Source organism: Myripristis murdjan, chromosome 6 (genome assembly GCF_902150065.1).
Source record: "Myripristis murdjan chromosome 6, fMyrMur1.1, whole genome shotgun sequence".
Lineage (NCBI taxonomy): Eukaryota > Metazoa > Chordata > Actinopteri > Holocentriformes > Holocentridae > Myripristis > Myripristis murdjan.
This window is the reverse complement of record NC_043985.1, coordinates 3,468,886-3,496,409: the sequence shown is the minus strand read 5'-3', so window position 1 is coordinate 3,496,409 and position 27,524 is coordinate 3,468,886. Positions and strand designations below refer to the sequence as shown.

General features: G+C 39.5%; 4 protein-coding genes across 10 annotated transcripts; 2 read left to right on the top strand and 2 right to left on the bottom strand.

The window, feature by feature from the left end:
- Window positions 1-109: 109 nt before the first annotated feature.
- Window positions 110-3,527, bottom strand: uqcc6 (ubiquinol-cytochrome c reductase complex assembly factor 6). 4 transcript variants are annotated; one of them, XM_030053508.1, is made up of 3 exons: window positions 3,394-3,527; window positions 1,632-1,769; window positions 110-752 (listed from the first exon to the last, which is right to left on the bottom strand). In XM_030053508.1, exons 2-3 carry the CDS (start codon window positions 1,737-1,739, stop codon window positions 633-635), a joined length of 228 nt encoding a protein of 75 aa, XP_029909368.1. In that variant the 5' UTR covers window positions 1,740-1,769; window positions 3,394-3,527; the 3' UTR covers window positions 110-632. The 4 variants fall into 4 exon arrangements, with proteins under 4 accessions (XP_029909368.1, XP_029909367.1, XP_029909366.1 ...); XM_030053507.1 differs by lacking the exon at window positions 3,394-3,527 and adding an exon at window positions 1,954-2,138 and having other exon boundaries at window positions 1,632-1,840; XM_030053506.1 differs by lacking the exon at window positions 3,394-3,527 and adding an exon at window positions 1,954-2,138.
- LOC115360517 (G/T mismatch-specific thymine DNA glycosylase-like) lies at window positions 3,273-9,179 on the top strand. 2 transcript variants are annotated; one of them, XM_030053482.1, is made up of 10 exons: window positions 3,273-3,375; window positions 5,061-5,404; window positions 6,246-6,445; window positions 6,624-6,693; window positions 6,894-7,029; window positions 7,293-7,375; window positions 7,495-7,589; window positions 7,687-7,858; window positions 8,047-8,175; window positions 8,738-9,179. In XM_030053482.1, exons 1-10 carry the CDS (start codon window positions 3,365-3,367, stop codon window positions 8,761-8,763), a joined length of 1,266 nt encoding a protein of 421 aa, XP_029909342.1. In that variant the 5' UTR covers window positions 3,273-3,364; the 3' UTR covers window positions 8,764-9,179. The 2 variants fall into 2 exon arrangements, with proteins under 2 accessions (XP_029909342.1, XP_029909341.1); XM_030053481.1 differs by lacking the exon at window positions 3,273-3,375 and adding an exon at window positions 3,546-3,671.
- Window positions 9,180-11,409: 2,230 nt separating this feature from the next.
- LOC115360513 (G/T mismatch-specific thymine DNA glycosylase) lies at window positions 11,410-20,041 on the top strand. Of its 3 annotated transcripts, XM_030053473.1 has the most exons (11): window positions 11,410-11,533; window positions 12,173-12,244; window positions 13,384-13,550; window positions 14,274-14,566; window positions 14,664-14,733; window positions 15,590-15,725; window positions 16,814-16,896; window positions 16,983-17,077; window positions 17,159-17,330; window positions 17,615-17,767; window positions 19,165-20,041. In XM_030053473.1, exons 2-11 carry the CDS (start codon window positions 12,189-12,191, stop codon window positions 19,287-19,289), a joined length of 1,350 nt encoding a protein of 449 aa, XP_029909333.1. In that variant the 5' UTR covers window positions 11,410-11,533; window positions 12,173-12,188; the 3' UTR covers window positions 19,290-20,041. The 3 variants fall into 3 exon arrangements, with proteins under 3 accessions (XP_029909333.1, XP_029909335.1, XP_029909334.1); XM_030053475.1 differs by lacking the exon at window positions 12,173-12,244; XM_030053474.1 differs by lacking the exon at window positions 11,410-11,533 and having other exon boundaries at window positions 11,545-12,244.
- A 1,307-nt stretch (window positions 20,042-21,348) lies between these two features.
- On the bottom strand, window positions 21,349-27,449 carry LOC115360427 (patatin-like phospholipase domain-containing protein 2). Its single transcript, XM_030053345.1, has 9 exons — window positions 27,235-27,449; window positions 25,553-25,785; window positions 24,692-24,757; window positions 23,872-24,081; window positions 23,382-23,442; window positions 23,077-23,256; window positions 22,571-22,712; window positions 21,981-22,081; window positions 21,349-21,440 (listed from the first exon to the last, which is right to left on the bottom strand). The coding sequence occupies exons 1-9, from the start codon at window positions 27,434-27,436 to the stop codon at window positions 21,349-21,351; spliced, it is 1,287 nt and encodes a 428-aa protein (XP_029909205.1). The 5' UTR covers window positions 27,437-27,449.
- Between the last annotated feature and the right edge of the window lie 75 nt (window positions 27,450-27,524).

Here is a 27,524-nt window from a genome sequence, read left to right as displayed (position 1 = left end):
ACGTATGTATATATGAAATGTAGAATATAACGTAGAGTAGGTCTATAGTATAGATCAATAGCAGCTACAGTTCGTAGCCAAAACAAAATCTTTCAGGTTACTGAAAATACTTAAACATACTTAACCATGGACATTTTTTTATTTCAGATTTTTAATTTTGATCAAAATTTGTCGACAAGGGAAAAAAATAAAATCTGGAAAAAAAAAAGAAGAAAAAAAAACAGGAGTGAAGACAGTCAACATAGGGACATAAGATGGTAGTTACAGTGACTTGATAATGCATTACTGGATTTACATTGACTATTAAACTTTGAATAACTTATTGTAGTAAAGCAAGTATTTCCAGAAGAGATGCATTGACTGACAAAGACTTGGACGAAGACTTGCATGAGCCACATCATCTTGTTCCAAGTGAAGTCTTTATCCCAAGAAGTCAAAAGACAGCGCTGTTGCCGACTTTTCCACTAAAGAAGGAGGACACCAAAAATTTAAAATATCCTTTTATATTTGCTCAGGCGCTGGAAATGACTTTACTCCCAGGCAGGCTGCAGCATACAGCTGTTGGCAAATATGAGAGATTCAGTGGTCCTTCTGACCGAGTGTCCATCACAGAGATGATGCAGAGTTGTGCGTCAGTCCAGTTTCTCTCCAGCTTTCACCTTCTCTAAGGCTGCAAGAGCCTCTTCTCTGGCTTTGTAGCCCAGCAGTTCAGTCCTCAGCTCCCCAGGCTTGGGTGGGACCTCAGGTATACTCTGACAGGAAGACAAAACAGCAGCATACATAGTGACTGACAGATCAGTGACACAACAAGCATCATCTGAACTCTGTGTAATGCCGGCTGTTAAAGGAGAAATCCACCCTAAAACACTGTTACATAGATATTTAGTGATGTAATTTGCATTTCTGGGCACATTTGTTTTAATTCTACAGGCAACTAACCAAAAATAGATAGCGAGTTCATGTCAGGTCCAGATATTTCTGGTGCAGCTACAGCAGAAAATGTTTCCGCTATCTACAAAATGTCCCTCAGAATAACAAAAACAAGGGCTGATATGAAAAAATAGTTGGATTGTATTGGACTGTGCAGGTGGACCTAATAAAATGGCCACTGAGTGTATGTGTGCCCTCAATGTCTACAAAGTTTATGCCTGCAAAGTTTATTGTTTCAACTGTCAAGTATTTATCAAGATTGAGAGAGAACACTGACTGCCAGGTGTACCCTTTACTAGGGCTGGGCAATATATCAATAATATATTGATATTGTGATATATGACTAAATTTTGTCTGGGATTTTGGATGTCATAATATTGTGATATGGCATAATCTCTGTCTTTTATTGGTTTTAAAGGCTGAGGTATGTAGTTTTCTGAACTTAGTAGACTGCTCTACATGTTTCTGTTTTTTGTCTTTACCTACTTGGCCATCATATTCACATCACTAATGTCGGTTGAACAACAATCTCACTGTGTAAATTCTGCAAAAGCACCAGTAGTCATCCCCACATTATTGCCACAATATCGATATGAAGGTACTCGGTCAAAAATATTGTGATATGTGATTTTGTCCATGTCACCCACCCACCTTTACCCTTCACCCACCCACCCTTTACAGAAGTCAGTGTTGTTCCTCACCAGATCAGGCAGGTAGTACTGGTGGACAACCTGTGCTCCTGCAAACATGGACAGGACGCTGGCCCCCAGCATCCTCAGGTAGCGAGGCCAAGACACACCGGCTGGCATCTTCACAGGCTGGACACGATCTCAGTCAACCTGCAGGCACAGACGGGAGGATTACCGCTGTGTGAGGTACACCGTGAACTGACTGTCCTGGCCAGACCATGCTGTCACAAAAAAAAAAAAAAAACCTCAACGTGAAAGTGAGACTGTCAGAAATGCAACATGAAACATGAAACATGGGTGGCTATACAGCAGCTGGTTGCCACTAGCTACTCACCTTACTTTACAGTTTATAGTTTATAGACTCCACTATAACTGGCGGCAATAAGCAACGAATTACCTCGCTTTTTCCGATAGTGAAGAGAGTAGATCAACAAATATCCAAGAGTTCTTCACCAGCATAGTAACATGTGTCGCATAGCTGTCATTGCCACCGAAATGCAGGTCACTTTGTTTAGCTAACACGGACAGCATGAAAAAAGTAAGAGCTCTCACTCTGTACCTATTTCCGGTTACCGCAAAGTCGTATCAGTGGAATCCTGTCACAATGTGGCTTTCTGTTGTACTCTATGGTATTGTTCTCTTAAATTCTTTCCAACTATAAACAAGAGATGTACTTTTTTTGATTGTGTGTGTGTGTGTGTGTGTGTGTGTGTGTGTGTGTGTGTGTGTGTGTGTGTGTGTGTGTGTGTGTGAGTGTGTGTGAGTGTGTGTGTGTGTTCTCCTTGGTCTGATCTACAGAATCATTTGTCCAAAAAATTTAGACAATGATTTCAAGCTAACAAAGACTGATGCTTTACTCATGTTTAACGAGCCCAAATTTTCAGCAGATTAATTTTATATAATTAATAAGATTTTTTATTTTGGCTAAACATTATGTACATAAAATGATTTGGCTTAAAAAAAAAAAAAAAAAAAAAAAAAAAAAACGCTCCTTTTAAAATTTAGAAGATTCTGGTTTTAAAACATATTTGACAATTATTGGAAAATAAAAACTCGGAAATCACAAATTGTTAAAAACTATTAAATTACTTGGACATTTCAAATTTATTCTAATTAGTTAACAGACCCTCTGTACAGGCTACTACAACAAGAGATATGTCAGATTTCTATTAGGGAGCTCAGGAGATATTTCAGCCAAACAAGATGCAACACTCTCATCATACATGTAATTTTGTTTTCTTCGTGGATTTAGATGAGTTTGACTATGTGGACGTTCTCAGATATTTAAAGATATAGAAAGCGGTCCAGTTTTTCATCGTGGAGTAATTCCTGTTACATTTAGACGATCTTTGCTGCGCCTGATGGGATCTTCTGTGGTGTGAACTCACGTTGCCGTTTCCATACATATGCACTCTGTCGCCACCTAGCGAGCGTCAGCCTGTACTGGCTGAAGCCAAATTCGCTACACTGGTGTTTGCACTCGATGTACATATAAAACACCTTTCACAAAAATGTAACGATTATTTTTTTTGTGGTCGATGCTTACTTTAACAGGTTAACACGCCTAATTTTATCATGGTAGTTAGTCTGAGCAGTCCTAACTCCATCCAACAGGGGGCGACAAAGTATTTCCGTTCGCAAAACAGACTTCCTCAAACAAAACGAAATGGTAAACGTTTAAATGGTCTTTGTTTGGGCTGCATTCCCCAAGCATTCGTGTCCCAACGCGAAAGCTAAATAATAAAATGTATGACAGGTATGTGATTTTCCTTACCTTGCTGTCTGTCTAGCATATCTAAGTGCTGTTTGCAGTGAAGCGCTGGTTTGCAGGTTATGGTTAGTGCAATAAGCTCCGATAACACTGACTGCCTCCATCTGCCGTCTTTGTGCCTTATGAGTGTGCGGCATAAATCTGCCAGCAGACAGCTTCTGTCGCCTGTATTACTGTGTCTGACCGCCGAATGAATCAGTTTGTTCAAGTAAATCAGCGGTAAAGATGGAGGAACAGCAGTTTACATCACTGACGGTTCCTTCGGATTATTTCCAGCAGTGGTGAGTTGCAGGCTGCAGGTAGTGCACATTCCTGGGGAACTTCCCTCACACGTCCTTGATGTCTTCATCTTCATGCATGAAAGGGAGTAAAATAAATAAAAAATGCTATTGCAATCTATAATTGAAAGGGAATCATTGTGTGCCATGCCTGCAGAGCTTGTCTGTTAGTCTGTCATTAGCCACACACAAAGGCTTATATTTAGTCTTGTAGCCACAAACGATGTAATCATTTTCAGATAATGCAATAATAACTTGTCCAAATGTGATGAAATGCGTCTACAAGTCGGAAAAAATCTAATATAATGTTATCAATTAATGTAACGAGTTTCCATTATTACTTCACAAAGGATTCAGTTGATGACATAACAATGTAACATGTAAAAATGGCACTGTGATAATTGTATTTTTTACCTTAATAGTCAATATTTTTATTTAATCATAATTTAGAATATCTTACAGCTCTTATGATGTCAGAATAATGTGATGTGATTATGTCATCTATTAATTTGTTATACTGACAGATTTGTTTTGCCTTTTTTTGACCCATGCAGACAGACAGTTTATTGTATTTTGACAGGTTAGTACATTATCCACCAGTTACATTATCAGTGGCTACAAGGCTTCATAGATGGGCTCATAGCTTAATTCCATTTGTAAAACAGGTGCTGACAAAGCTTGGGTGTCTCCCCTTCAAGCCCACATTCCACTTCATGGCAATCATGACCTTTTGTGCATATGTATATATATATATATTTTGCTTATATGTTATTTGTATTCCTTTATTCCATTTCAGACAATATCATAAGGCAATTACTTTCTTGTGTTTGTAGTTATTTGTAGCTGTCATGGGCAAGATTTTTTTTTCAAAATTGATCAAGAAGCTCTCATGATACCACCCAGATTAAATGCAGGAATGAACTAGAATTACCAAACTGCAGTTCACACCCATGTCTATCCAGACTCATATAATATTTGTAGTCAAGAGTTTGAAGGAATTTAAGGAAAGATATTAATTGAATTATTGATGAAATGGAAGTTATCACTATATTGACATGCATTATTCCAGAGAATAATTTCCAGTGACAAACAGGGAACCTGAAAACAATGCCTCCAGCTGCTTAGGTACAGACTGGTGTAATAAACTGAGACAAACAGGTGTACATCAGTGCATGTTGTATGTTCAAAAGTGTTCTCTATTCTGTGCATCACATTCCCTCATTTGTTTACTCCCTCCACTGAACACCACAGACATATTTGGATTTTTCCTCTGTCCTCCTTCTTTCTCTACCTCTCATGCTTTCCCGCCTCCTCTTTCTGCTCTTCTCCTCCGTCTTCTTGTTTCTTGTATCTCCTTATCCTTCTTCTTTCTCTTGCGCCCTCCTTCCCCAGGTACCAGTCCAGCCAGCAGCACCCCAAGGCCCAGCATGTGATGCCATACCACAACATGGGCCAGTACGCAGAAGGTTCCAGAGAGGAGCCCGTCATGGCCGAGCTGTCTGTTCACCAGGAGCTACCTCTTCCACAGGACTTCCCCTCACACCAAAACTGTGCCCCGGTCCAGCACCAAGAGCTGCTTTACCACCACCACTACCACCAGCAGCAGCAGCAGCAGCAGCAGCAGCAGCAGCAGCAGCAGCAGTTGGTGGCCCAGCACACAGCTCACCTCCAGTTCACAAGGCCACCGCAGGAGCCAGGTGTCCAGCAGCAGCCTCAGCCCACCGGTCCACCCCAAGGTAATGAAGCTGTAATGACCGTCTCAGAGCTCAGATATTCAGTGACACTGATTTTTTAAAATAAATCTGCCAGTTTATATCTTTTGTTCTTTCTTCTTAATATTGCCGGACTGAGGAAGCCTTTGGCAACTTGCCTCAGTTGATCAGTTTTATATTGATTTCTTTGGAATGGTCATTTTCCGTCTTAAAGAGTGAGTGACGTTGTGTAGTTCCATCCAAGCCCTTTCCCAAACTGTTAGGGAGAAAGAGCCAGTTTTTAAAAAACAGCTATAGGATGTAGGAACACGCTCTACATCATCAAACCTTTTTATATGAAAACACCTGTGCTTGGCTCTCATGTACAAAGAAACAATATTATGCAGTTTTTTGAAGCCAATAATTTTTTTTTTTCAAGTGCAATGTTTCTACTTATTATAGTTTAGTTGTTTGGTTCTGTGCACATCACTAGACTTCACAAGAGCTGTTTTGGGTTTTCACAGCTCAAAAAAAAAAGCATAAAATACCTATTGCATTTTTCTACCCAGTTCAGGCAGCCTAATCCAAGTGCTTAAATGGTCGTAATCTGTGTGCAAAAGTTGAATATTTACTTCATGATCACCTATATTTTCCGTTCTCCTCAAATGCACCATCAGTTCCACACCTGGTTGCGTGTGGATCAGAAGACTGTGCTTTTGATGTGTACTGTCAGTGGACCACTGTTAAATGTTGAACCACCATAAAGCGGTCGTTTGTTTTAAGTGTAAAGTAGTAAGATGAATAGTTGCATTGACACTGAATTGGGGTGGAATCAGTCACTGTCGTACATCACTGCTGACTGTCAGGAAACTGCTCTCTCTCCTAGCTGCAACACCAGTGAAGAAGAAGAGAGGGAGGCCTCCTAAGCAGCAGGCCGACGAGGGCAAGACGCAGGAGGAGCTCAACGAGAACGAGGCTGCCAAGAAGGCCAAAAGGGTTCTCAACCGCTTCAATGGCATGTCAGTGGCTGAGGTTATGGCCAAAACCCTGCCAGACATTATTACCTACAATCTTGACATTTTGATAGTGAGTTATCTATTGAGGACCTGTTGAGAATGTCTTTCTTTTGATTTCAAGAGGAGGCAGATTGGTGGTGTTTTGTGCCAAACTGCATGAGGGAATTTACACAATTCTTGCACACGTGCTCCTCTGTTTTAAGTTCTCAGTCACAAAAGAAAACAATAACCCTCGTGTTTCTCCTCAGGTTGGTATTAACCCGGGATTGCTGTCAGCCTTCAAAGGACATCATTACCCCAACCCAGGAAACCATTTCTGTATGTTGCACTTCAGTTTTAGTACAGCCAGCAGATCATGCATGATATTATTCATTTTAATGGAAAATTTATGATTGCAAACTAGTCAGAATCCAGTCTCAGGAAAGGTCAAGTGTTTGTTTTCCTCTGCATTTTCATCATTACCATCAAGCTCATTTTAATTTTGCAATTTGCCGCCGCTCTCCTCTTCCGTGTTCCAGGGAAATGTCTGTTCCTGTCTGGTCTGACAGACCAGCAGCTCAACTACATGCACGACCAGAGCCTGCCCGAGAAATACAGCATCGGCTTCACCAACATGGTGGAGAGGACCACACCCGGAAGCAAGGACCTCTCCAGGTGAACATTAAACCATCATTCATTTCAAGCCTCAATCGACACAGTCTCAAGGTGTTTGTGCCACTGGCCGGGGCTTATTCACTCTCACATTTCAGGCATTAGACAGTAGATTAGTCTTAAATCCCCACATTTTATGCTCAAATATTATATGCAACTTGCAGCAAAGAATTTAATGGTCAGTAACACAAGGGGTAGAGACAATGTAACACAGATCTTTGTGTCTCTTCAATGATAATTTGTGCTAACATGTTTTTTTCTTCCAGTAAGGAGATTCGTGAGGGAGGCCGGCAATTACTCGAGAAGCTGCAGAAATACAAACCATTAATAGCAGCTTTTAATGGAAAATGTAAGATTATCCACTTATCCTGTCTTGCTCTTTTATTATGCTTATCTTTATTACACATCTTGGATGGCTGATTCATGTAGTCTTTTCCCTCACTGATTTTTTTTTTGTTCTTTTGGTAGGTATTTACGAAATCTTCTGCAAAGAAATCTTTGGAGTAAAGGCGAAGAATCTTGAGTTTGGTTTACAGCCGTACAAAATCCCAGACACTGGAACGGTGAGTTCCCATGCAACTGGTACAGGTGGGATTATTTTGAGATAGACTCAGAAATATGACTGCAGTCCAAGTTTATGGCATCTTTCCCTCCACCTAGGTGTGCTACTTGATGCCCTCCTCCAGCCCGCGCTGTGCCCAGTTTCCTCGTGCGCAGGACAAAGTGCATTTCTACATCAAGCTGAAGGAGCTACGGGATCAGATCAAGGGCGTGGCACCCAGCCGCGACGTGATGGAGACCCAGTACTCCTTCGATCTGCAGCTGGCTAAAGGTAAAGACTTTGCACCCGTACAGCTTAAGGACATCACTCACAGCGTTTTATGGGGAAAATAGTTCATTCATAGTTTTGAAAAAAAAAAAAAAAAACAACCAACAACCAACAACAAAAAAAAACATGATGCACAGTGTTGTACTTTTACAAATGACAAGTGTCTGAGGTGAAAATCTGATTCCTTGCAGAGGATGCTAAGAGGATTGCAATCAAAGAGGAGCAAGTGGACCCGGAATATGAGAGCTGTGGCGGCGGGATGCACGAGGACGCCCGGCAGAGCAGCAGCTACTTCAGCATCTCTGCCACCACAGAGACAGGTGAGAATACATGCGGTGGTTACTGTCTGCTGCAGCAACTGGCATTACATATGGAATGTGATCCCATTAGACTGCACACAGCATGCTCATATTTACCTGCCCAGCTAAGTCTGTGATGCTTTATATCAAAGGGATGAAAAAGAAAACAGCTTTTTCTGGAAAGAAAAAGGAACCTTAGCAGACAGCAAAATTTTATTTGGGTAAGGAGGGTGAAACTGCAGTGCCTCAATTAGTAGGAATAGGATGCTCTGCTCTATTGCAGCTTCACTTTGTATGCATTTATAAATTAATTTATAAATAATAAAAAAAACAGCTTAGTGTACTTTTAAATGAAATGTTACAACTTTATGCAGGTGGCATGATTTAACATCTCACATACAAGTATGTCACATCTCAAAACATCTCATATAAACCTGATGTTATACCACGATGCAGGTAGCATTATTATTAGCGTCATTATTACATTACTAGCAGTGTTCTGAAATTAAAAGATTTGCTTGGAACTTGTGGTAATGTCTGTCAAGTGCACATCTTATTTCATGTTTATCGTGGTGTCTTTCAGGAGCCAACAATAAAGTCCAGGCGTGAACATCATGACTTGTAACGAGCGGCCGAGCAGGCAACAGATACCTACTGAAACAGTAGCACCACACTTTTAACGGGGGTGACGGGTCCTCTGAAGACACCACAGAGGAAGACCAAATAGAAGAAGAGTCATGGGGTCATACAGTTCCCTGAGGCATCAGGACGAGTCACACAAAGGAGGAATGAAAATCATTTTCAAACTCTTTCTAACAGACTGTTCATGTTTATTGGTGTTTTATTTCTTTTTTTTTTTTTATAACTATTTATTGCATTTCATACAGCATGTGTGTCCAGTGACTTATTTTTGTATTTTGAAAGAATGGAATTTTATGATTATTTGTGTAAAGGTGGAATTTTAAGTCTGGACTTTCTAGTTTATGATCTCAGAGCTATTAAATCCCTGGTAAAACTGGTTTGAACAGTTGCATTGTGTGACCGTTGCAGCTGCTCCCCTTGTCATGCATAGCCTAATGACTTGCCCGTTAAATCCTCTGAAACCCATGAGCCCAGGGACAGGGCTTTTGGTTTTGCTTAACCCTCTGAAACCTAAATGCATTATGCACAAAATGTCCTTTATTTCTTTTTCTTTTTTTTTATTTTTTCAATTCGTTCATTTTTATAGTCATGCAGAAGAAAAAAAATACCAAGCCATGCTCTGATATAAATATTTTAAAAATGATAATCATTTTACCTTTTTATATGCCAAGAGTAAGAAAGTTATATCAATTGCATTTTATTTAATGAATTTATTTTCAAGTATTTTAAAAAGTCACAAGTCTGTACTTTCCCAAAAAAAAAAAAAAAAAAAAAAACTACATAGGCCAACAGTGATTTTTTTTTTTTTCAATATTTTTAAAAAGAAAAGGTGAATTTCTTTAAAGTTTCAGAGGGCTCACTAGTAACTTTAAACACCAACGAATAGTGCTCAGTCTTGGACAGTACGTTTGATTTTCACAGTGAGGTGCTGCGTTAGTGGAACAATGCCAAACTGCTGGCTCATCTGACCTCAGCTCAGCAAACTCTCAACATAGTGTGCAAACACAACAAATTGTTCCAAAGAGTTTGCAAAGAGTCTGGACGGCCTCAGCTAAATGCCTTAATGAGGACATTACAGTACAGAAATACTACAGTAATAACACTAGGTTGTTTTTGTGTATGCTCAGGGTTTCTCAGAGAAAATCAGAACCTCTTGGACTCTCCAATCACTGAAAAAGATTTCTTGACTGAAACTCAGGGCCCACAATCCAGGAAAACTCAGTGGTTCTGATTAAATAACTGTATAAATGTATATAATATACATTTCCCTGATATCTGGATCCAGTGATTCATCACACCAGTATTTAAAAACTGGAATAAATGTGATCCTAACAGTTACCTCGGCATATGTGTCAGCAGCAACCTTAACCATCGATGGCAAGACCTCCTCCATTAAAGGTATCAAAACGACATACAACCAGAGATTACAGGTCCACCCTTCATAGCCTTATCAGTAAATTTGTCCACCAAATCAAGAACTAAACTGTCTCTCGCGACAGACTTCAAAAAAGCATTTGATTCAGTTAGACAATATGGTTTATTCCTAAAATGACATGAAACTGGGATAGGAAGAAAAACCTGTGACCTAAATTGAAACAATGTAAATGTGTAGTTTAAAAAATGGCAATAAAATAACAGATTCCCCCAGCCAGGGCTGAGATGTGAGACAGGGCTGCAATCTCAGCCCTGCACAGTTCAATATTCCTATCAATGAAATGGCTTAGTCCCTACAGGGGAATCATGTGTTGGCCTCAAAATGGGCAATACACACATCAAAAGTCTGCTTTTTACAGAGGATGTAATATTGCTCACCCCATCGAAGGAGGCACTACAGCAGTATACCTGGATCATCTGTAAAACGTCTGCAAGAGGTTTTGTAAGAAATTTTATAACATGAAGGAAAATGACCCTCACACACTCCATAACCAACAGAAAGACCCAAGAGTTGGCTCTGGGAATCTGTTCACAAACACAAGCACAGCCACCACACAGAAACCTCATGAGACTAAACCAAATGATAAGAAAACAAAAAGAAGACCATTTGACACGTTGAACAGAATCAATTAAAAACCAGAGCAAACTGGTATACTGATTGGCCCTAAACACACAATCCCCAGTGGCAAATTACCTGACCGTTGTAACCAATCCAAAATGTTCTATTTTTTGCTTTTAATTAGATTTTTAAATTTATACAAGGATACAAGGAAGTTTATTGGTCAAATTAAAATGTGGTTCCCTTTAATCTTCCCTTTTATCTGTAAATATCTGTATCTATATACATATAATTCTAAGCGCGATTCCTCTGTTTAATGTAAACATTACTGCCAACATCACAAACTGAGAGCCAATAGAAAACAGCCTCTTGGAGTTTAAAAGCCGTACCGCAAATGCCAATGCCAAAATAGGGGTGTATCATTTCAGTTGTTTACATTTTATCTAACAGATAACGCTACATACACATTATTTGAACGTATTTACTGACTGAAAAGTATTGACATCGCACATTTTGTTTATATCTGTTTTGTGCAACGGTTTGCTCCATTATAGCAGAGGGTATTCTGTCTATCACCCCTAAATTTCTAACATGGTATGTTCCGGTGTCAAAGTTGACTTGCACCGCTGTCATGTCTTTGTTGCCTGCAGGATCTATACTAATGATGAAATGAAAAGCGCGGAATAAATGAAAATATACCAGATTGTTTGACAGAAGGAGCGCATTTAACTAAATATATAACAGGTATGTTTAAATTTATAAATATGGACCGGTTCTGTTCGTGTTTCGTGGTGAACAATCTCAGTGGAAGCGGAACCATTCATCCACGCTAAATTAGCCGAGTGGCTAACGTTAGCTATATTTGCTAGCAGCCGGTGCTTACTAAACTCGACCAATAACTCCCTCAGTAAACCAGCGACGTAAAACTAGCCCCCTATATTATGAATATCAGAGACAGTCACCCATAATAATAAAAATTTAACAGAAATTTGTACGGGGTGTACGGCGAAAGCTGGTGGCCACACGGCCAGCTATATTCCTGTGGGTTTAGCTTGCTAGCTTAGCTATGAAACAAGCTATTTAAATTTGACTAGATGGATAGGTCTTGATCCAGGGTTTTGTGTGCATTTCCTGTGATTTCCACTGGTAGTTTACCTTAACGTTTCATAAAATACATCTTTACTTGTATTGTTACAGCTTCCTTATCATTTGTCGTCATTGTTGTTGTTTTTTTTTATTGTTTACACATTGTACTTTAGTTTCGAGTTTATTTCTTTGCCCTGGCACATGCGTTCAGGTTCATACAGACTCTTGATATGCTAAACCACATGTATATCACCCAATTATGTGTCCTCAACATGAATATTGATTTATTTAATAAAGTTAAACCACCCTAAAGATGGAAGAAAAGCTGTATGGATCACTGCCTGTCCCCTCGGAATATCTGCAACAGTGGTGAGTCCCCTTCCTCACCCAAATTGTGGCCCTGCAGGACTCACATGTTGTACACAGTTCCTCTGAAAGGCCGAGTGTGATGAAAATGAAATGAAAGCATGTGCACCCAGTCATGCCCCTGACTATGTGGATTACCAGTATGTCATTTGGATTGTGCACTAGTGATTAAAAGCGATGTGTGGATCATGTTGTTGCTCTGTGGCAATTCTGTGTGCGTGTGTGTATTTAGACCTGGAAGAAGGAAAGTAAGTGTTTTCATGAGTGGAATGTTGCTCATGTTTTTTGTTTGTTTGTTTGTTTGTTTTTTCTGCTATGTCATGTTTTATTGCAGTCTCTTTGAGCTTGTTGCTAAGCACCTTAAAGAGTGAGCAAATCAGTTTAGGTTATGATGGATGTTGAAGCTGCTTTTCAGAAATTTGATTGGCTTACTTTTTGAATCGCAGGGAAAATAAACAATGAATAAACATGTTTAAAATGTGGAATGACAAAATGTTTTTGATCAGTAGATCTGCACTGCAGTTTTTCAGAACTGATACAAGTACTGAGTAATACATTAAGTGTATCAGCTGATTCAAGTACCAACCCAAGTAGTAATCAGTTGACAGTCATTCATGCTGGTATCATTGGTCTGTTACAAAGTAATTGTCAAGTTTATTCATTTGATACAATTTTGTTTTCATCATTGTATAATGATAAGCAGTCAAATAAAAGAAAATCATAATAGATTATAACAAAATAGGGCATATTCAGAATAAGGCATCAGGTGAGGAAGAATGTGCTTGATTGTACTAAAAAGGCAGATTGGCATTTTGTCACTATACTCAATACCTCTCTGCTAAGCAATAGGTGTTAAGTTTCTAAATTTCACAAGTCGCAGCATTTTTCATCATTTTTACATGTGGCATTTTTGTGTCCACTGGAAAAGCTTAATATTGCACCAGAGTTATAGTGACAGCTTCATTTGTCAATCTAAGTATTATTACCAGGGAGCAGAATTGATCCATATTGATGCCATACTTAAGTCTTTTTTGTTTTTGTTTGCAGACCTGAGCACTAGTTTAATCCAAGCACATGCTCTTTTCTAGTTCGTATTAATACTTGTCACTTGTGCTGTTTTTTTCTGCTACCCTTGACAACAGGATTCAGTCTGCCCAGCAGTTTCAAGCACTCCAGGCCCAGTATTCAGGCTTCAACTCCCACCAACAGTCCCACCACCCAGAGGGACCATCATTGGAGAGGGGCATGGCAAACATGGCTGCTAATCCAGAACCCATGGATCAGCTGGAGCCGGCCAACCTAGCAAAACGTAACGTATTCCCTGTTGGATTTAACTTTCATGCTGTATTTAGAGTATCACACATATCATTCTGGAACAGATCCTAAATTTCTTCAATTGCCATGAAGTTTTGATGCAGTTTATCAGTTAACACCAAGCATGCATGATAGTGTATTGAATGATAATCCTGATTATTTTAAGTAAGCATTATTCACAATTATTAGTGTTATTCTTTGAGGGATAAAATTGCTCCCTTTTTTCCATCTCATCTTCATGGTTTTTAACTACAGTGGACATTCCAAACGAAATTTATCAGTATTGTTTATATTTAAATATTTTATGATTTAATGATTTTGGAAACTAAAATTGTGATTATAATGTTACACAAAATTAGTTATGCAGCCCTGGATAAAATATTTACCAATCTAACCTCTTTTTTGTCTCTCATCAGAAATGCTGATTTAGAGATGAGTTGCTTTTTCACAGTCAGTGGCTCCCTAGAAAGATGTAGTCACCTTTAGACTGCAGCTACAATCTCATTGAGAAGATTGTAGTCCCATATGACAATAACGGTTTTTCAGCCATGTCAATAATATTTGGCTTTCTGGTTTTAGAGCTAGTTTAAAATATTATTGTGTTTCGTATAGCAGGTTACTCAAAAATGGGAATCCACTGGAGGTATGTGAAAGTGCCACAGGATGGAGTCTGCTAACATAACAGTGACACTAACTTTTTTTTCAATTTCTCCACAAGCCCCAGCCAAAAAGAGAGGCAGACAGGCACAACCCAAGAAACCCACAGAACCCAAACCACCGAAAATTCCCAAGGCACCGAAGCTGCCCAAGGACCCTAACGCTCCAAAGGCCAAACCAGGCCCCAAGCCCAAGAAGAACAAGCAGGGCGAGGCAGATGGAAAGCAGGAGAAGATAGATGAGAGTTTCAAGAAGGTGAAGAGGAAAGTGGACCGCTTCAATGGAATGACTGAGGAGGAAGTCATGACAAAAACCCTCCCAGACCTGCTGGATTACAACCTCGACTATGTCATTGTAAGATTACCATCAGACCAAGCACTGTCCTGGGACGAATGATTTTTGAAAATTTTAACTGTAATTAAAATGAAAACACCCACTTTTTTTCTTTCAGATCGGTATCAACCCAGGTCTGATGGCAGCTTACATCGGACGATGGTTCCCAGGACCTGGGAATCATTTTTGTAAGTTGCCTGGCATTGTTTGGTCTACAAAATCTGTCATAGTATAGGATATTTAAGGATAATTATATGCTGGACAAATGCATAAAAAAAAAAATAAAGGAAGGAGCGCCCATCCTGTAGAGCACATACCACTTACCACTGAGGCTTATTTAGCTGCAGCGGCCTGTGTTCAAATCCAGCCCAGGCTCTTAGTAGAGTGCATACCTCTGCCAATACTATGGAATTGTCATGATATGTCAGTTTCACATGTGCATATTCAGCAAAGGTCGAATTGCAATAGCATTTGGCAAATTAGTATGAAAAGCTAATCTTTGCTTCTGTGGCACATGAGCAGCCTTTCCTTCATGATGTGTGAATCTGTTGGAAAGTTACATGCCTTTTAATGGGAACCCACACCACACTTCTTCCTTGGGCCATGGGAAACCTGCCCATCTAGTTTCAGGCAAATCTGTTCATAACTTTTTGAGATATCCTCTAACTCACCCACAAACATACAGACTAGGGCAAAAACCTAAGCTCCATCCAACCTTTGTCTCTTAATGTCAACTGTCCATGTGCGCATGAGGTAGATTAATTTATTTAAAATACATTTTCACTTATTTTTCAACATAACTTGCTGTTTTTTTCTTTCTATCCTTTTCTATTGTTTCCTTTGCCAGTGTATATGTGTGTGTCCTATAATTTTCTGCTTCAACAACCCACCTGGCAGGTCCCAAGTGGAAATAGATTCTGTGTGAATGTAAAGCAGGGGGCTGCTGGAAAAGAGTCTGTGCACTCACCTTTCTTTAGGAAAATATTTCCATAGTTTGTATGCAGAGAAATGGCATGAAGAGCATCTTTTTTATTTTATTTTAAGGGAAGTGCCTGTTCCTCTCTGGATTTACTGATGAGCAGCTGAATCACATGCACGACACCACCCTGCCTGTCAAATACAAAATCGGTTTCACCAACATGGTGGCCAGGGCGACGCCGGGAAGCAAAGACCTCTCAAGGTATGTACCTGAGCAAAAGCAGTCGTCTAGAGGGATTTTTGTACTTTGGTGTGGCAACATTAGAGGTAAAGTTGCTATTGCTACCTTTGCATGTGGCATTCCTGGGAAATCATTTAACATTCAGTAACATGCACACAACACACTTGTATTAACCAGACTTGCTGGTCTATGCTTTGCACCAAAGGGATAGGAAAGGTGAAGGATCTATTGCTGGTGAGTTCAGGTTCTTCTGGAAGGAGTGTCTGCTCACTGCTGTTGAGGACTATTTTACACTTAACTTTCAGCTTGTTACTTGCTGTGGATTATGAAGTGTTTGGCTTACTTTGGAAAAAAATGCCAAATCCACAGGGTTTTGTTGTTGTTGTTTTTGTTCTTTTGTTTGCCATCTGTGTTGAGCATCAGTGCTCTAAATACAGAGAATACTGCATTGCATGGTTTCAGCACCATGCCTACTATGAAATATTCATCCATTCAAACATTCAAAAGGTCACTCTCATTTGAAATGTTATCAAGATTAAATATTGAGGACTTCACTGAGGAAATATTGAGGATGAGATTAACTGTATTTACAATAATTTACTTTTTGTGTAATGTTGCCAGAGTCATCCTGTAGCATCTTTTGGAACTGAGCCTCTCAAATTCTGAGGATATGAGGGATCCTCTGTGATACAGACAATATTGACTGACTTACAAACAACTTTGCAGGTGGATATGTTGTATAGCTTTCTTTAAAAGTATATAAATGTTCCAAGGTATTTAAAATTGTCTCAGACAGCTGATCATCAGCCGATCATCATCTGATCTACGGGCAGTAGTGGTGGTGAGGTGATTGAATTAAGGATACAAGGAAGTTTATTGGTCATTATACAACAGGTTGTGTAATGAAATTAAAACTCTTTAATAAAACTCTTTGCGTAGACTTACAGAACCGCATAAGTGCTGTAGAGTTTCCAAGTCTTTGGGACAGCACTGCTGTCCAGCAACATTGTAGCTCCAGCATAGGAGAAAACCCAATGTGTTGCGAATTAAAAAAGCAGTTTTAAAATAAGTGTTTGGTAACCCTGTAATCTTTTCTTGTGTCACATCAGTAAAGAGCTGCGTGAAGGAGGCAAAATCCTCACAGAGAAGTTGAAGAAATACAGACCTCTCATTGCAGTTTTCAATGGAAAATGTAAGTAGTCATTCACTTCAGAGCAGCAGTTATAACCTTAAAATTAATTGGTAATGAGAACTCATGCAGTGTTGTTTTTTTCTCAGGCATATATGAAATGTTCTGCAGAGAGATGTTTGGCAAAAAACCAAAGGATCTTGTATTTGGTCTGCAGCCACACAAGATACCCGACTGTGACGTGGTAAGCACACAGCCTCATCATTAAACTGTGGACACAGCCTTAAAAATCTGTCACCAACCATGTGTCATCTTCCTCACACAGGCGCTATATCTGATGCCCTCCTCAAGTGCCCGTTGTGCCCAGTTCCCCCGAGCCCAGGACAAAGTCCACTTCTACATCAAGTTGAGGGAGCTGAGGGATCAGTTGAAGGGTGTCAGAAGAAGCACTGAAATCCAGGAGGTCAGCTACACCTTCGACCTGGGAATGGCCAAGGGTAAGAACTGGCTTCTACACTGTTTACAAGATAGGCACAGCCTAGAAAGCATCATGGGAAACACAGAAATGGCAGATGAACCTCAATGCCACATTTAGCTTTCCCCACTGTTAATAAAAAGTAAAATATGAATTCATATATTTTAATTCTTGTCACCAAGTCCCAGGTAGGCCATATGTATCTGTACACCCTGTCAGAAATCTTTCTTTTTGCCAGCCAACAAAAATTGATTTAGTTTGGTCACAGCATGTTAGGCATTTAATTTATACCTTCCTTCATTGCAGAGGATGCCAAGAGAATGGCGATAAAGGAGGAGCAATATGACCCTGGTTATGAAGATGCCTATGGAGGAGCGTATATACAGGGAGGACATGAGGGAGGCCAGGCCCAGAGCCAGAGCAATGGTCACTGTACATTCTCATCTACTCAAAACACAGGTAAGTGTATATAAACATTGCTGAACCTGAGGCGAAGCTTGGATATAACCAATATTCTTATACTAACTTTAAAAAAACAGTGCAGTTGCTCAGCTGGAGTTGCTTTTTACTGCCACAATTATCCAACCTGGTAGATAACTTGTTGGCTGCATGGCTCAGTGCTTAGTTTGTCAGTGTTTTCACAGTCAGTGATAAAAAATGAGCACTAGGATTAGGAATTAAGTTCAAAGTGTGGCCTTTGCCCTCTTGATCTGATGCCAGGGCAGTTCTCAAGTGTCTTATCAATGATTTTCTGAAACAGAAACTGCCAGAAGATGTCGCTGTTTTCCTCACCATCTGTCCCCTACCAATCCATCTTGCAGTTTTTACTCTCTCACACACTTTCTATTTATCTATATATCTCTATCTGTACATTTATTTAACTTTATGTGTGTGTTTATATAGAGGTACTTTCTCCTGCTGCTGCCTGCATGGTGCCGACACTTTTTTTGGGCATTGCTGCTTTATCAGACAGTCACAGTGGAGAGACACAGGAAAGACCGGGCAGAGAGAGAATGACATACTGCAGAGCAGTGCTACCCAACCCAGTCCTCAAGGACCGCCTGTCCTGCAGGTTTGGTTTCAGCTCTGCTCTGCACACCTGACCCAATTAAGACCCATGCATCTTCCTGCACGCCCTGTTCAGGTAGATCCTTCAACCAATCAGCATGAAGCCCTTAAACGGATGGATGGAGGTGTGAAGGAGCAGAGCTGAAACAAAAACCTGCAGGACAGGCGGTCCTTGAGGACTGGGTTGGGGAACACTGCTGCAGAGGGTCTAGGCATTTAGTTTACATGTCCCTTCATTGCCGAGGATGCCAAGCGAATGGCGGTAAAGGAGGAGCAATATGACCCTGGTTATGAAGATGCCTATCTAGGTTGGATTTGAACCTAGGCCACTACAGCTTAGCCTTAGTTTTATGTGGTACAAGCTTTACGCAGTGAGCCACCAGAACACCCCAGTATCAACACTTTCTTCAGAATGTGCATTTGGGTTGATCAAAAACTGCTGACTTTTCTGTGTAGCTGATTTAATCTCAGGTGGAATATAATCTTACTGCCATTTTTAAATTTGAAGGGCTTTTTTTTCCCACTTAGACTCTGTTGATTTCTGACCAGGGTCAGTAATGTGATTGACACCTTGTAAGTAAGCTTAACTTATATGAAAGTAGGGAATAGAGAGTTGCCATACTGGCAAGGATCTGCCCTGCAAAAGTGTTACTGAGCAAGAATTGCTTCCAGCTCCTGAAGTGCTGCTCTGAAACTGACTTTGCACCCCAAAGCAAGACAGTTTCCATTGTAGATATGGTAATATTGTTGTCCTCAGTGATTCAATCTGTATGTTTTTCCCTCTTCAGAAGCAGCAGAGGATGCAACCACTTCTCAAACGGTAGGCCAGCTCCCAGACGGCCAGTGGATGACCCAGTCTTTTGCAGATCAGATCCCAGACATCGGGGGTGGACCAAAGGAGGCCAGCGTATAGAGAGTTCAAAACATGATGAGAACAGGAAGAGACTTCAACCAACTTAGTCCTTCTCCCCTTTTTTCAAGTTATAGATTTTTTTCTATTTTATTAGCGTCGTAGTGGAATATATATACACATAGATGAAAATGCCCAAATTTTTAGATTTTGCAGAATTTTCTGCAGTTTTTAATTCTGTTTTTTGGCCACGCGTACATGTATAATTTCCTTCATGGCAGTCTTTTTAAAATATACAAAATCAGGGACTTGACAATGATGCTTGACTGTCCTTGGAGAAGGTCATGTATTTAAACTTTGGTTTTACTTTTGTACTGTACTGTACTGTACTGCACTGCACAGTGATGCAGTAGATGTTACACTCATGACTACTGCTACGGCAGTAGATAGATCTACAAATGAATATTTTATAAGTCTGAGTGATCAGAAACTGTCTGATGTGAACCTGCTGAACCTGTGTGGTGAGGCAACAACTTTACTCGCATTCTACTGTTTTACTTTGTGTTTTGAACTGGCCAGGCAGTGACTGATCTCTCAACAATGTCAAACTCATCATGGGTGCTTATGATTCCATAAAGGGAATCTCTGGCAAGCCTTTCATTGAGTTACAAAACTCAAAAGGGTGCTAATTTAATCTTTTATTTGTTTTTTTGCATTAGGAATTGTAGTATTATGTTTTGTATGTTTATGAAAATGTCATTCACAAGGACGTATGTGAAATATGTCCATTAAAATGTCCTCATAATGCTTTTCTATATTATTTGACTTATTTTATTTACCTTGCTGTCATTTTGTTCCAAATGCACAGTTTTGCAATCTGGTATGACAACTCTTTGTGAGGGACAGTGCTATTTTAAAGAGTAAAATGTAGACTGAGGGATTTGACACAATGACAGACACATGACAGCATTACCTTATCTCACATGCTAGTCAGTAGACTTAAACAACTCTTTCAATTCAAAGATAATTGTCAAATTTTTATTTTTGTGTTACTATGGATTTGAAATGTATAGACTAGAATTAGGGCCATATGAAAATAAATTGAGTCCAAAGATTAATCTTACAATTGTAGAAAAAAAGTTCTGGTTGTAAGAAATGGCAATTTGCAATATCATTAATATTTTTAAATGTACTCTAAAAGTATATTTTACTTTCCCTTCTCCAGGTATACATGTCTGGGAAAAGTAACACAGGTCACAGTCACATATCACAAGTCACAAGATTTAGATAATGTAATAATCTGTGCCATTAAATATAGGGGTTTAAGAAAATAGTACACTTGAGTAACATGATATTATGTTCTGTGGTACAGTATCGATTCTCAAAAACACTCAATTTTTAATTAACCTCGGCTCAGGTTGCTGGTTTCCTTGGTCGACATACTGTCTTCCAGAGGCTGTAGAGGACTGAGTTTTAAAGAGTGAAGATGCTGGTATCATAAGAAAGTAGACAGCCTAAGTAATCCATTGGTATGTTATGCTGGGTTGTCAGCAAGGTAGCTCAATTTGCTTCAAAGTTCGGCTTAATTTTCACAAGGGAAAAACTGGCATGGCCACTTAATAATAATAATAATAATAATAATAATAATAATACATTTTATTTATAAGCGCCTTTCTCGACACTTAAGGACACTTTACAATAATAAAACAAGTACAATAAAACACCAGATAAAAGCCATACATGGTAAAAAGAAAAGAAATGGAGAAATGGAACAAAGTAGTTACAGTTACAGAGAATAGGCTATCTCGAACAGGTGTGTTTTGAGTCTGGATTTGAACACAGGAAGGGAGTCAGTGTTTACCCTTGACCTCTGACCTCAAAGTATCTGAATGACAATTGGAAATGAAAAAAAAAAGAAAAAAAATCCAAGGAAAAAGATGTCACAGTGCCAGATGTGGGTGTCATCAAAACATGGATGTGGACTGTCCATGCATGATACAGTGCCTATTCATTGCACAGTGCAATGTGCAGGCTCATCAGATGTTTGGAGCTGTATGGGTTTGAGTAAGGGAGAGGTGGTCCAGGTTACCCATGGTGCCCTAGTAGAAGTTTTTTTTTTTTTTTACTTGTTTTGCAAGTTGATGTCAAAGTTTTCTCCTTTCCCTCTGATTCCGCTGTTCCTAACCTGAGTCTGAGCCTCACTGTGGAGGTACACTGCAGAATCATAAAGAAAAGGACAAAAAAAGAATGAACATCAAAAAGAGAAGCTAGATTTGTAATTGACATTATCTCCATTCAAAAGTGGTTAGTTTCACTGCATGAAACATGAAATACAACTGGAGGTAATGTGTTTCAAAATGCAACATCTGATTTCCAGTTTACTATAAATCCTAATTACATCCTCTGAAAAGGTATTAAGTTGTATTTCATGTTGTTTTTCGAGCTGTGTAATAACCCCTAAAATGCTCAGTAGTTATAGATCCAAGCCAACAATAATTTTTGCAAGAGTGTGGGTGTCTCGTTGAAGAATAAAATAGAAAAATTGTACTTGTGGTGGGCTACATAAAAGTGAAAGCTGAAGTCCAAGCAGGACTGTGAGTTTTGCACAAAGTACATAGTCTATGTAAAATACCACATGCCAAAAGTAAAACTTTTCCATTTTGTTCTTCACCAAGGCAGGATTTTTACTTTTGTAATTAAATTCTTGAAACAAAGCAGCAGAAAACAATGCATTTTCATGTGTTTTGGACTCACACCTGTCAGTATCCTCAAATCCACGCCTCAGCATCTGTCTGTAGAAGTCTAAGCCCGACACCAAGAGTCTGCACATCGCCGTACAGCCTGACAGTATCACACTGCCACAGTAAAAGACCGTCATCACATCAAAAGAATAATTAAAATGATAAAATGATAATAAACATTGACAATTTTCAAAACACGGTTGCATCAGTAATTAAACCTTAAACAATAAGAATGGATGCCACAAAATAAGAATAAAACAAGGAGTTGTGAGATTATGAAACAAAAGCCTAAATCTAAGCTCCAAAGCTGTGCACATAATTTGAATTTTAATTTCAGGTTACAGATCTAACAATAAACTCAAATCCATGATTGATACATCAGTTAAAGGTGTATCAAGTGCCACCCTCTTATATTTGGAGAAATTTCTGTTTTTCATTCAAGTATCCCGATTTCAACTCAGATTGGGAGGGAGCAGGACACTTAGGCAATTGTCCTTAAAATGGACGGAGTTGTTCTTAATGTTTGAGCTTTAGTAAGGGCAAGAACTACTTATAAGATGTTGCACAGTGCCCTGTGGTTATATGATGAACTGTCTGTCTCACCTTTTGGCTAGAAGGAAGGTGATCTCTGCAGGTAGAGTGCAGGGGATGAGCAGATAGGAAGCCACTTTCACTGGAAAGAGCTTATTGACCTCGGACAACAGACCACCACCCTCATGTTTGTCCCTGCACTCATCACACAGCACTGACACATACACACACACACACACACACGTACACACACAGAAACACAAAACACAGACATGAGGCATCTGAACCACAACCCCTCTGTACCTTGTTCAAAACTGTAACCTACTGTGCATTTCAGGTTTGGGTATGATCCATGTATGGAGTTGATTTAGTGCCAAAACATCACAAGCAAACACACAGTTTGAATAGAAACTTGCTTTTCCCAACTATGTCTGCGAGAAAATGCTCAGCACATTTGTGAGAAAATCTTAGCAGCAAGATAATGCCAAAAGTCACATGATATTTTTTTTATTTTCTTATGGCACTAAATTAGCTCCATAATCAACTTTTAATTTGTTGATTTCAGGAAGGGCCCTTACCCTTTTTGATGCTAACGGGGAGGTTCTCTATGAGCCGCTGGTCTAGCCCGCGATGCTCTTCCTGGAGACAGTTCAGTCCACTCAGCTGTGCCTTTGCAGCTTCAGTCGACTGCTTTCCCATCTCACAACAAGCAGCTTTGAGAGGGTCCATCTCAGCCACCATACTGGGGGAGAGGTATTCTGTATTCCAATGAGATAACAGACCAGTATTTTATTTGGACGACAAAGTGTTTTAGTTTTACCAAATGGCATAAGTGACAATAGAAAGGTTCAGTGGTGCATAGGAAAAAGTAGGAGAAGCTCACCGTTTTCCTTCAGGAAACGAAGAGCATCCATGTAGCCATGGTGACAGATCTCAGCCAACATCTGTCAAGTACAAGAGTTGAAAGTTTGGACTTTGGTTTGATCTTTGCCTTTGTCCAGTGTTTGCAGGCATGATGATTGGTGGAAGGCTTTGGATGACTAAATGAACCAATAGGCTGCCAGCCCTGTACAGTATGTGGTACTAAATACTAATTTTACAGTCCAGGTGGTTGACAGTATCAACAACTTCAAAAGGTGCAACGTCTTGCCTTGAGATGTGTAAAATCAGCTGCAGCTGCTTTCTGTCAAATGTTTGGGTCAGGAAAAAGCTGTAAACCTTAGAGTTAGGATTGGTATTAGGATTTTACACATGCATCCTACCCTCCTTCCCCTAAGTTGTTGGTTTGGATTGGCAGTTGGATTCTGGAGGAAATATAACTGTGTTTAATCTCCACTCTTTTAAAAGCAGCAGGAGGCTGGACAGCGGCCTACCTCAGGTTTGGGAGGAAAGAAGGACGTCCAGACCCGGTGCACGTTGCCTGTGTTGACCTGGATACTGACATTGCCGTAGTGCACCTCGAGGGCGTTGAATGTGCCCTCTCTGGGGCAGATGTCGCTCTCACCAGAGAACGGGGCCATGGTGATGGTGTTCCCCTGCTCAGACAGCGGCATGTTGTTGCTCAGGGCTCCATCCATGTAGAGCTGAGAGGAAGGAGGACTGAGTGAATGTTCACGCATGTCTTACCTACAACACAGATTATAAACTGTAGACACGTAGGGCTTTTATACAGGTCTGCAAAGTACTGATTATTGATTGACTGAAATAGATATATAGATAGATACAATATAGCAAAAGAGAGTTGTAGCTGTTCACCAGGGCCGTCATCATTTGACCCTGGTGAACACATAGGCTGAAATGTCATGTGTTTTAATGTAGCTTATAATAAAATAAATTAATTCTGTTTTTCTACTGAGAGTAAGAGTAGTGCCTCTCTTTGTCTTTGGTTTGCTATCAAGTTATAGAAATATCTGGACATGACATCAAATCATTGTTTGGCCAGTTATCTGCAGGAGGAGGAAAAACACACCACCAAAAAGTGAAATGCAAAGTACATAGCTAACAACTGTTAACTGTAACTGTTAAGCTAACTGTTTTTTTTTTTTTTTTTTTTTTTTAACAATAGCTGTATTTTTTTGACATTGTGTTTTATGGTGGAAGTAAAACAAACCACAATATTACACTGTACTAAAATACAAAATACTGCAGTATGGATTAAAAGTGTGGCATTTGCATCCTACTGGCATGACTCACCACCCCACGGTATGAAGGTGGGATCACACCACAGTAGACAGGGAAAAAGCAGCTGCACATCAGAACCTGCATTGGATGACAATGAGGAAATACGGGACGCCGCAGCATCACCGGGAGTGGATCACAAATTGAGTCTGAGTTCCTGAGGCCTTGACGAAATATTACCACTGTGAAATCAGGCCAGGTTGCTAAAAAAAATCATCATCTTCTGATTAGATGTTCCTTATCATAATTTACTTAGCAGGGACAATCTCATTAAATTGTCTATTGAATTGTCTATCATTGTCTAGAATTGTCTGGAACTGTCAAGATTCTGATTAATCTCATGATTGTCCACCAGCAATCACTGAATAATGAGGCTGTGGAAGTGAGGTGAGCATGCTCAGTGGGAAATTATGTGATTTGAATTGAATTTGAATTGAATTTAAAAAACACATGAATTCTGATCTGAGCAGTCACAAACCAATAAGGAATCAGTTCCACATCCGATTTAGGACCACATAGGAAAGCGGCCCAAATCAGAATTGAAAAATGTCAGATTAAATGTGATTTTTTTTTTTTTTTTTTGGTTAAAAGTCAATCAGGTTGTGACAATACTCTGTAACTTAACCTGGAGCATGCTTTATGAATTGTTGTCCTTGTTTAAATGGATTTCAACTGTTCTTATGAAGTGTGCTCTGGTATACAGTATGTACAGTATTGCTGATCGTGTTTTTGTGTATGTTATGTGTCTTTTACAGCTGTCATTACACCTGCCCAGGGACTGGCAAATTTACAGAAATGTTTATTAATGTGCACTGTCCCTGTAACTTTAAACTGTATGAATAAATTATGAAAGTGATACTCTGTTTTCCACGGTACCTGAATGAGCTCCTCTCTGCTGTCAAATTCTGATACCAAAACATTCTTCCCATCAGACACTCTGGTTAGAGACACGCAGAGTCTTCCAGAGGCACGGACATGGGCATCCTCTGGGAGGTTGACAAGCAGAGAGTGTTGGACTATCTGCAGCAGGTTGAAACCTGGGTGAAAAACCCCCAGCTTACACTTTCTGGCTTCTTTTGCTATGGAAATCACATCAGCGCAGCATTTTTCTGAGGGGGAAAGTACAGCAACATGATTCTTTAGAGGCAACACAGATGGAAGAAGGGTGTGTGTGTGTGTGTGTGTGACAGTTATTTTTTTTTCCCCCATTTGTTTCTCTTTGCATTGAACTTCTGGTGACCTATGGAATTTGCTCTCACACTGCACCTACAGGAACCCTGTATGTGGGTCAGTGAACCTGACCTTGTTTACTATAACTATCCCTTCAAGCAGCCGCTCTGAGACAACACAGACCTGAGCTTTTTGTTTGTTTATCAGGGATTCATTATATCATAAAAAATACAGTAATGAGAACTCATATTTTCCTCATGTTCATGTCTGACTCCAGCAAAATGAAAACAGTAAAGCTTCCAGTGCAATACAAAGTAACTGAAACCATTTTTGACCATGCAGGGTGCCAGGATCGAGTTATTTTTGTTGTTTTGTTTTGGTATTCATTCATTCATGAATTCAACCCTTATTTATACTATACTTTACAATTACATCGAGGTACGGGTAAAACAAAATGAACAACATCCACATGAAGTGGCCATGATAAAACTCTTGAGAGCATTACAGTTACAAACTCAAAAAAAAAAAAAAAAAAAAAAGATACAGGGCAAATAAACAAACAGGTACATACAGAGGTTGTAATAAAAAAAAAAAAGTTTAAAACCATGGAATGTAAAAACACGAGCATAGTAGAGAATAGAAAGAAGCACCTGCCAAAATACTTTGTGAACCATCTGTCTATGTTAAAACTCATATCATTATTACAAACAGATAAAGCTGGGATCATGGAATATGTAAACTGCAGTAGGTGCTTTTTTGAGTGATATTTTGCCTCTGTTAAAATGACTTATTTTGTGTTAAAGTCCTATCCTGTTCGATCACTCCTGTATTGTTGTTGTAAGTTTGCACACTGCAATGTGTGGTCTAGAGTAAATAAACGTGAATCTGAGTGTGTCAAGTTTGAAGGTCTGCTGTAACTCCTCCTATGTGTGAGGGACAAGTTGATTCAGAACTGACATTCAGTATATTTTTACCAATGTATCAGCCAAAATGGATTCAGTATAAAATATTTTGTGCACCTTAATTCAAATATACCCCAGGACATTTTAATTAAGGTGATGTGGAGGTTTATTTATTTTTTTGATATATTACAAATTTCTCTGATTCTTTATGTAAAAGGCCTAATTCTGTTACATGTTTAATACATATTTGAATTTTCTACCTAATTACATGTAGTAAACAATCAAAATGAAGTTAAAAAACAAACAAAACCTTTCACTATGGCATTTAATTTTTTTGTCCCAAAAGCCACTATCTGTATATAGCCTAACTTACATCAGTTTGAGCTGAGATCTTATGAAGATTTGTCAGTCTGAAATATTAGGCATACAAATCTATGATTCTACTGAGTGAATGTGCAAAATGCATATATGTATTACCAGACTCACCAATGGGAATCCCTACAGTCAGACCTGCGGCCACTAGACAGCCGGATGAAGCTCCACAGATTTTTGAGGCACAGTGAACCAAGCGTGGAGCCCACTCAAGCATACAGCTTAATGCCCCCAGATAGTAAATACTCCTGAATCCACAACCTGCCAAAGAAATGTTCCACTCCTCTTCACTGTTAATCTTCGCTGATCCTCCCATTGTACGAGAACCACCCGCCTGATTGCATCCCTGATACTGTAGTCTGTTAAACTATATATTCACCAGGCATACTTGTTTTCCCTTCAGT

Excerpts from the sequence above, each read along its gene's own strand:
- uqcc6 (XM_030053508.1), bottom strand. The coding sequence starts at position 1,739 with ATGCCAGCCGGTGTGTCTTGGCCTCGCTACCTGAGGATGCTGGGGGCC. Across the intron at positions 753-1,631 it reads AGTACTACCTGCCTGATCTG|AGTATACCTGAGGTCCCACC; the intron begins GTGAGGAACAAC and ends TCTTCCTGTCAG.
- LOC115360517 (XM_030053481.1), top strand. The coding sequence starts at position 3,616 with ATGGAGGAACAGCAGTTTACATCACTGACGGTTCCTTCGGATTATTTC. Across the intron at positions 7,030-7,292 it reads GGAAGCAAGGACCTCTCCAG|TAAGGAGATTCGTGAGGGAG; the intron begins GTGAACATTAAA and ends TTTTTCTTCCAG. Across the intron at positions 7,859-8,046 it reads CGATCTGCAGCTGGCTAAAG|AGGATGCTAAGAGGATTGCA; the intron begins GTAAAGACTTTG and ends GATTCCTTGCAG.
- LOC115360513 (XM_030053473.1), top strand. The coding sequence starts at position 12,189 with ATGGAAGAAAAGCTGTATGGATCACTGCCTGTCCCCTCGGAATATCTG. Across the intron at positions 14,734-15,589 it reads AGGACCTGGGAATCATTTTT|GGAAGTGCCTGTTCCTCTCT; the intron begins GTAAGTTGCCTG and ends TTTTATTTTAAG. Across the intron at positions 17,768-19,164 it reads CTCATCTACTCAAAACACAG|AAGCAGCAGAGGATGCAACC; the intron begins GTAAGTGTATAT and ends TTCCCTCTTCAG.
- LOC115360427 (XM_030053345.1), bottom strand. The coding sequence starts at position 27,436 with ATGGGAGGATCAGCGAAGATTAACAGTGAAGAGGAGTGGAACATTTCT. Across the intron at positions 22,713-23,076 it reads CCCCGTTAGCATCAAAAAGG|TGCTGTGTGATGAGTGCAGG; the intron begins GTAAGGGCCCTT and ends TGTATGTGTCAG. Across the intron at positions 22,082-22,570 it reads ACCTTCCTTCTAGCCAAAAG|TGTGATACTGTCAGGCTGTA; the intron begins GTGAGACAGACA and ends TTACTGTGGCAG.